Here is a 7,497-nt window from a genome sequence, read left to right as displayed (position 1 = left end):
AAAGGGGTTCTCTCCAGGTTTCAAGAGGCTAGATCAAGCCCCCAGTGGAGGCCCTCGACTGCAGGGTACAGCAGGGAGACCCGCGCTCCCTTTCCGGGCAGCCCTTCCCCCTCCCTGGCAGGCTCAGAAAAGGCGCAGCGGCCAAGAGGATGGAGACCACCCATGAAGGCCGCCCTCGCCCCGCCCCCTAAGGCCCCGCCCCCTAAGGCCCCGCCCCTCAGGGCCCGCCCTTGCACGATGGTTCCCATGCTCTGATGAGTTCAGCCCAGCACAGGCTGGGCAGCCTGCGGGTACCCAGCTCCTCCAGATGAAGAGGGAGTGAGGAGCCACAAGGCCCCCGGCTCAGAAGAGATGGCCTTTCTTCCCTACTCCAGTGCTTGTAGCCTTTCCTCCCTACACTCATCCTAAAGATTTGGGTAGCAAATTAATTTTAATCCACGGTAATTCGAAACAACAAAAACAAAAAGCAACACCAAGTTTGGAGTTACAAGCTGTTCTCAGAGCAGAACTGGAAACCTTTGGATCTACAAGATCAAGGTAGATGAGGGCATGTGGACCAGGGAGGGTGTTTTGGGGTCTCCAGTATCCTCCTAGAGGCAAAGTTCACAGACATTTCTCCCCTTCTAGTTGCCAGAATGGAAAGTTTGCAGAAGACAGCTCAGCCCAGGTCAACAAACTTTTATTGCCACTTCTGGCTCCCCCAGCCCCAGCAAGGGTCCTGCTTCTACACTGGAGAAACACTGAGTTCAGTCGGGTGCAGGGGAGTGGAGGTGAGGGGTGTGACCATTCCTCTGTATACAGCCAAGTTAAAGAAAACCTTACTTTGCTGGAGGGAGGGCCAGACAGAGAGGAATTCAAGGGCTCAGTCCCACTTGCTGACTGCAGAATATAGGGGCCATGGTTTAAAACTTTTTTCGAAGGGAGTAGGGATGAATTTGGCTGCTGTTGTACCCCCTTGTGCTTGCTGCCACATTGCCATGGAAACAAGGGAGGGGCAGGATGTAGCTCATTCTGACTACCTGGGAGGATGGCAGGGCAGGCATTTGGTAAACATATCCTCTTCTATTCCTACCGAGCACACAGCTCTGTCCCCAGCCGACCCCCATCAGAGGCTTACTCCCCTCTGCCTGTTCTACTCCCTTTCCTTCTGGAGCTGGAATTCTGCCAACTAGACTTCAGGCAAGGCTGCTGGTGACTGCTTTCCACAGTCAGGTCTCCCTGGCAGCAGCACTTAAGTATGTCCACCAAGCTCAGTGGTAGCTCTAGTAGAACTGTTGGCTGTAGTGCCTCAGTGGAAAAGCAGCAGCTAGTACCCCCTCAACTCTCCATACAATTGCTGTTTCCAAAACATCTCTGCCCCAACAAATCTTAAAAGCATAAATCCAAATGCTTAAGGTTAGAAACAACAGAAAATAATTCTTTGATGATGCTCAAGGCTAGGATGGGGGAGAGATTCAAGCCACCTGTGTACCCTGCCATCTGTCCATCTGGAATTTGCTTCTTCCCACTGGGTCATCATTGCTGGGGGGCTGGAATCCCAAATTGCCATTAGGTGCTATTCTCAGCACCCAGTGCTGTTGATGGATGAGGCTTGCTTGTGGCCATAGTGAGGAGATATAGATGGATTCTCAATACCATGGGTCAGCCCGATGCTGCTGGTTGTAGAGCTGTAGCTTGATCTGATCTTTGATTTGATTGACAAGAATCTGGGATAGCAGGATTCCCACCAGCTAAAAGAGACAAAAAGGAACTGGTCCCTCAGCAGGGAATGAAGCTCCTGCTTCCATGACTCACTACCCCCCCTCTTGTCCCTCAGCAATCCCAGTCCCTAACCAATCCCCATGTCCCTCCCACCCAAAAGGAGTCTTTGCAGAGTTAGTAAGACCTACAAGTCTGACCACAGAAGTTACCTGGGGGATGGCCAGGCCCAGGGCAACACCACCAAGTAAGAACAGGTTGCTGTGTATCCAGTTGACCAACTTGTCGATACAGCCATTGGTGTAGATGACTTTACTTGCTTCCAAGTAATCAAGGGCCTGCATACCTTGGCCACACATAGTGTTAATCACTGCCTGAGGAAACAATTGAAAAGCCAAATATAATTCCCCTACCATTAGCACCTTGTTTGAGGCCCTAGCTGATAGGGATCCTACCCTTTCAACTCCTAAATTGTTCAAGTATTTGTGGAAGTTTCTGGGTTGGAAATTGCTAGATACAGATTTCCCCTCCTTTGAGAGGTCTGGGATCACTCCTCCATATTTTAGAGCTGCTTCTTCTGAGCTCCCAGGGGTGAAAGGTTAAAGGAACCATCAGACTGAGATAAAGAAACTCATTTGATAGCTATTCTATAAAACTGGTTGGTTATGTGAGACAGGTAGAGAGTCAAGAGAATAGCTGTTCCAATCAGAAAGTAACCTGGTAGGGAAACAGCCTAGATGCTCTTCAATAGATGAGCAGATCAATAAAATGTGTTACATACACACAATGAAATTTTACTCATCCAAGAGGAAGAATAAGGTCATGTCAGTTGCAGGGAAATGGATGGACCTAAGCGAGGTAGGACAAATGGCACCATTTCTCTCATATGTGGAAGCTAGATCTAAAATATAACTCAACATGATATACAGGACTCTAGGCATTCACACACAAACAGTCAGACTAAGGACAATACCCTTAGGGAAGAAACCCAAAGGTATAACTTCTCTGAACATTTAAAATACTATTTATCTCTGGCATTGGTGGCTCACATCTATAATCCTAGGTACTTGGGAGACTGAAAGCTGAGGAACACTATTTGAAGATAGGCTGCTGGGCAGGAAAGCAGGAAAATCCATGAAAATCTTATATCCATCAACTCCTTAGAAAAAGCCAGAAGGAGTTCTGTGGTTCATGTGGTAGAGCACCACTAGTCTTTAGCAAAAAGAGATTCAGAGACAGCACCCAGGCCCCAAGTTCACACCTCAAGACAAGCAAATAAATAAACAGATAAATAAAATAAAAATACAACTTATCTAAATGAATTCCAGGAAATGGAAACATGGGGTTGTTGTCGTTATTGGTGGTATTTGTTTTGGGGTTTGCAGAAAGGGAGGGAGGAAGAATGAACAAATGGGGGCTGGGGATATAGCCTAGTGGCAAGAGTGCCTGCCTCGGATACACGAGGCCCTAGGTTCGATTCCCCAGCACCACATATACAGAAAACGGCCAGAAGCGGCGCTGTGGCTCAAGTGGCAGAGTGCTAGCCTTGAGCGGGAAGAAGCCAGGGACAGTGCTCAGGCCCTGAGTCCAAGGCCCAGGACTGGCCAAAAAAAAAAAAAAAAAAGAATGAACAAATGCAATCTTGCTATTCAGTATATACTACATGAAAATAATCTATGTACCTTGTGAGCAGGGATGGGAGGAGGAAACAGGAAAGCGAAGGGAGGTGTCACTCATTACCTGGTTTATGAAATGGCAACCCCCTCTTAATAACCCACCTTAATAATAACAATAAAATTATAATTTAAAAAAAGAAAAGAAAGCTAGGTTCCAGTAGCTCATGCCTGTAATTCTACCTACTTAGATGGCTGAGATCTGAGGATCACGGTTTGAAGCCAGCCTGGACAGGAAAGTTCATGAGACTTTTATCTCCAATAAACGAATCAGAAAATGCTGGAAGTGGCACTGTGGCTCAAATGGTAGAGTGCTAGCCTTGGGACAGCAGTGCCCAGACCCTGAGTTCAAGCCCCAGGACCAGCAAAAAAAAAAAAAAAGGAAGGAAGAAAGAAAAGAAAAGAAAGAAGAAAATAACTAGGCTCATTACTCAGGAGGAAATGAAGTGAGGTGTTTGCTCACCTGATTGGGGGTAGGCAAACAACAGGAATAAGGCACAGAACATCTCTCCCGGCTGGGGTTGTCCTCTGAGCAGTTGAAGTACATGTTCTGAGACCAGTCCTTGTAGGAAATTCCTCCACAGCAGCTGAACTGCAACATAACCCACCATAGAGATTAACAATCCCCCATCCCACACACTGTAGTAGCCAAAGGAATTCTCAGTGGTCAAAACTCAGTGGTAAGCTTCCACTTGTAATTTGTTTTTTTTGAGAAAGAGAACATTTTTATTACTGCTCTACTTTGCATAGCTGCAAAAGCAATTTGTAAAGGGGACAAACTCAGGAAGAAATTCAAAGACTTGAGCTGGGTTTTTTTTTTTTTCCCACCACATGCAGCTCTCTTTTTTTTTTTTAAATTTATTTGTTTATTAATTGAACACAATTTTTTTGACAAGGTGTTGTACAAAAAGGGTACAGTTACATAGTAGGGCAGTGTGTACATTTCTTGTGATATCTTACATTCTGTTTTTCTATCTCTTCTCTAGGTCAGGTAGACATATATACAATATACAATGTATCAAGAACATATACAGTAGCCTCGTGGCCACGCCCAAGAAAGTTCGCCTAGGGCTTTAAATGTAATGTCGATATTAGACCATATGTCGACAGTAGTCTTATATGAACATACATACCTAGCTTTTGAGCTATTGTATTCCCCTGAGAGATCAATTTTTGACATTTATATGTTGAGTAATTGTTTGGTTTTAGTTACATACTGTTGGGTCGCTGCCCCAGTCCTGTGGGGAATACTATTTGACAAGCAGTTTTTGTTTCACAGACTTGGTCTCTACTGTCTCTCCGTCTCCCTTTGTTAACAGTCATATATCAGGGAGATCATGCCCCTTTGTTTTCTGTGTTCTAGGCTTGTCTCACTCAACATTATTTGTTCGAGTTCTGACCATTTCCCTGCGAATAATAATATTTCACCATTCCTAATCGCTATGCAGTATTCCATTGTGTATAAGTACCATATTTTTTGGATCCATTCGTCTGTGGAGGGGCATCTGGGTTGTTTCCAAATTTTGGCTATTGTGAATTGTGCCGCGATAAACATGGAAGTACAAATGTCTTTTTGATATTTTGGGTTTTGCTGTTTAGGATAGATGCCTAGGAGTGGTATGGCTGGGTCATAGGGTAGGTCTATATTGAGCTTTTTGAGAAACCTCCATACTGTTCTCCAAAGTGGTTGTACTAATTTGCACTCCCACCAACAATGGAGAAGGGTTCCTCTTTCCCCGCACCCCCTCCAGCATTTGTTGTTCCCACTTGTAATTTTAAAGTCATTTAAATATAATTTGAACTGTAGCTCAAGCTTCCCAGTGGCTTTCACCTACAGATGCTTTCTTTTCCTCCTCCTTCCCTCCCCTCCCCCTTCTTCACCCTCCTCTCCCTCCTCCTCTTCTTGTGCCTGTACTGGGACTTGAACTCAGCGGTCTAGGTGTTGTCCCATAGCTCTTTTGCTCAAGACTACAACTTGAGCCACAGCTCTACTTCTGGCTTTTTGGTAGTTCACTGGAGATAAAAGTCTCATGGACTTTCCTGCCCAGGCTGGCTTCTAACCACAAACCTCAGATCTCAGCTTTCTGAGTAGCTAGAATTACTAGCGTGAGTCAGAGGTGCCCTGCACTTTCTTTGCTGCTGCTTTGTGTATCTTCTTATAACTCCAATAATATTTGGTATTATAATTGTGGTATATGAATATCTGTGTAATTTTACACACTGAACTATAAACTTAAGAGGTATATTCTGATACTGAGAGCCAGTAGCTCACACCAGCAATCCTAGCTACTCAGGAACCCAGATCTGAAGATTACACTTTGAAGCTAACTGGGACAAGGGAAGTCCATGAAACTCCACCAAAAAGCTAGAAGTGGAGCTATGGCTCAAGTATTAGGATGTTAGCCTTGAATAAAAAAGCTCAAGGACAGTCAGTGTCCAGACCCTGAGCTCAAGTCTCAGAACCAACACACACACACACACACACACACACACACACACACACACACACACACACACACAAAAGAGAAGATTCTGGCTTTGTAGCTCTGCATAGCATAGAGCCTGTGAAAAGGTATTCAGAAATACTGGCAAGGTCTGGCAGTATAGCCCAGTGATAGAGTACGTGTTAAGCACGAATATCCCCTGGGCCAATCCAATAACACCACACACAAAAAAAGCAAATTGGTTGTTGCATCATAGGAAGAACCTAGCATGGTCTCCAAAGCACATTTATTCAAAATTCATAGCATCATAGCTATTGCGAAATAGACAAGGTAGAAGCAACACCGGTGTTCATTCATGGATCAATGGATAAACACAATATAGAATTTTAAAACACTGGAATATTATTCAGCCTAAAATAAGAAGGGAGTTCCAATACATGCTACAACACAGATGAAATCTGAAGAAATGCCAAGTGAGATAAATCAGTCACAAACAAGCAAATATTGTATGAGTCCATTCACATGTACACCTACCGTAGTCCATTCATACAGAGTACAATGATGGAGAGGAAGATGGTGTTTAATGGGTATAGAATTGTAGCTGGGTAATATGAAAAGGTTCTGGAGATGGCTGGTGGCGATGCTTGTATACAATGTTTTTAAGTATTCACATCTGAGCTGGGTGCTGGTGATTCATGCTTGTGGTACTAGCCTTAAGCACATACACACACAAAAAACACTAAGCAAGCTTACCCCAAGTATCAGCATCAACAAAAGTATACACATCTGTATGCATTTTAAAATATACTTTAAAATATGTAAGTATACAGATCTGTACTTTAAAATATACAGATGTGCATACTTAAAATGGTAAATTCTAGGAATGTAACTCAGTGCTTGCCTATGATATGCAAACTATTGAGTTCCATCCCTAGCATTGCTAAACCAAACAGAGCAAATGGTAAATTTTGCTATGTATATTTGGCCAAAATGTAAACTTCATTCAAATGTAACTATTGACTAGGTAATCAAAAAATCTGCTTGCTTCCTTATAAGTCACTATTTATAATGATTTTCTTACAGATTGTCCCAGGATCCATTTGCGAATAAGAATATACACCCCTCTTTTTTATACAAGTGGATTACTACCTACACCATTCACTATCCTTAAACAGACTCTTAAGGTATTCTGTGTATGCATGTGTGTGTGTGATTGCTTGCTAAATCTCTTCCCAGAATCTATTACCTAGCAGGTAACAAAGTAGCCCCTCACCCCTAGAGGATGAGGCATCTCTTGGATGACATTAACTTTTACTCACAGCCCCCCCAGACCGCTTATTGACCCCACCACAGTTAGCACATACCTTCTTCTGCCCAAAATCAATGAGATTCTGCAAGTCCAGGTCATCTCGGTAGTGGACAATGGCGTTGTTGATTATCTCACTCACTTTCCCCCGAGCCTGACAGAGACATGAACAGGGAATTAGGAAGCAGGATCAAGTCCTCCCTGTGGAAGTAACAGTAGGCCAGGATCACCTTCCCACTCCTCCCACCCTCCATTTCTCTGTAGTTTATTGTCCCAGCAGAATTTATGAAGGCAGGAGGATACCCTCCATGTGCAATACAGTGTGGTCACAGCTTGAGTAGCCCTTCTTACCCCTATGCCAAGTCCTAAGCAGCCC

General features: G+C 44.2%; 1 protein-coding gene across 2 annotated transcripts in view; it reads right to left on the bottom strand.

The window, feature by feature from the left end:
- Nucleotides 1–663: 663 nt before the first annotated feature.
- The window catches only part of Tspan33 (tetraspanin 33), a 30,527-nt gene continuing 23,693 nt past the window's right edge, over nt 664–7,497 (bottom strand). For both annotated transcript variants that reach the window (XM_048340195.1, XM_048340196.1), the window contains exons 5-8: nt 7,180–7,275; nt 3,835–3,963; nt 1,911–2,072; nt 664–1,730 (exon numbers count right to left, since the gene is read on the bottom strand). In XM_048340195.1, coding sequence (XP_048196152.1) covers nt 1,629–1,730; nt 1,911–2,072; nt 3,835–3,963; nt 7,180–7,275 — 489 coding nt within the window. In that variant the 3' untranslated portion in view covers nt 664–1,628. The remainder of the gene's footprint in view (nt 1,731–1,910; nt 2,073–3,834; nt 3,964–7,179; nt 7,276–7,497) is intronic.

The sequence above is a fragment of the Perognathus longimembris genome, chromosome 2, assembly GCF_023159225.1.
Source record: "Perognathus longimembris pacificus isolate PPM17 chromosome 2, ASM2315922v1, whole genome shotgun sequence".
Taxonomy (NCBI): Eukaryota; Metazoa; Chordata; class Mammalia; order Rodentia; family Heteromyidae; genus Perognathus; species Perognathus longimembris.
This window is presented reverse-complemented; position numbering and strand designations above follow the sequence as displayed.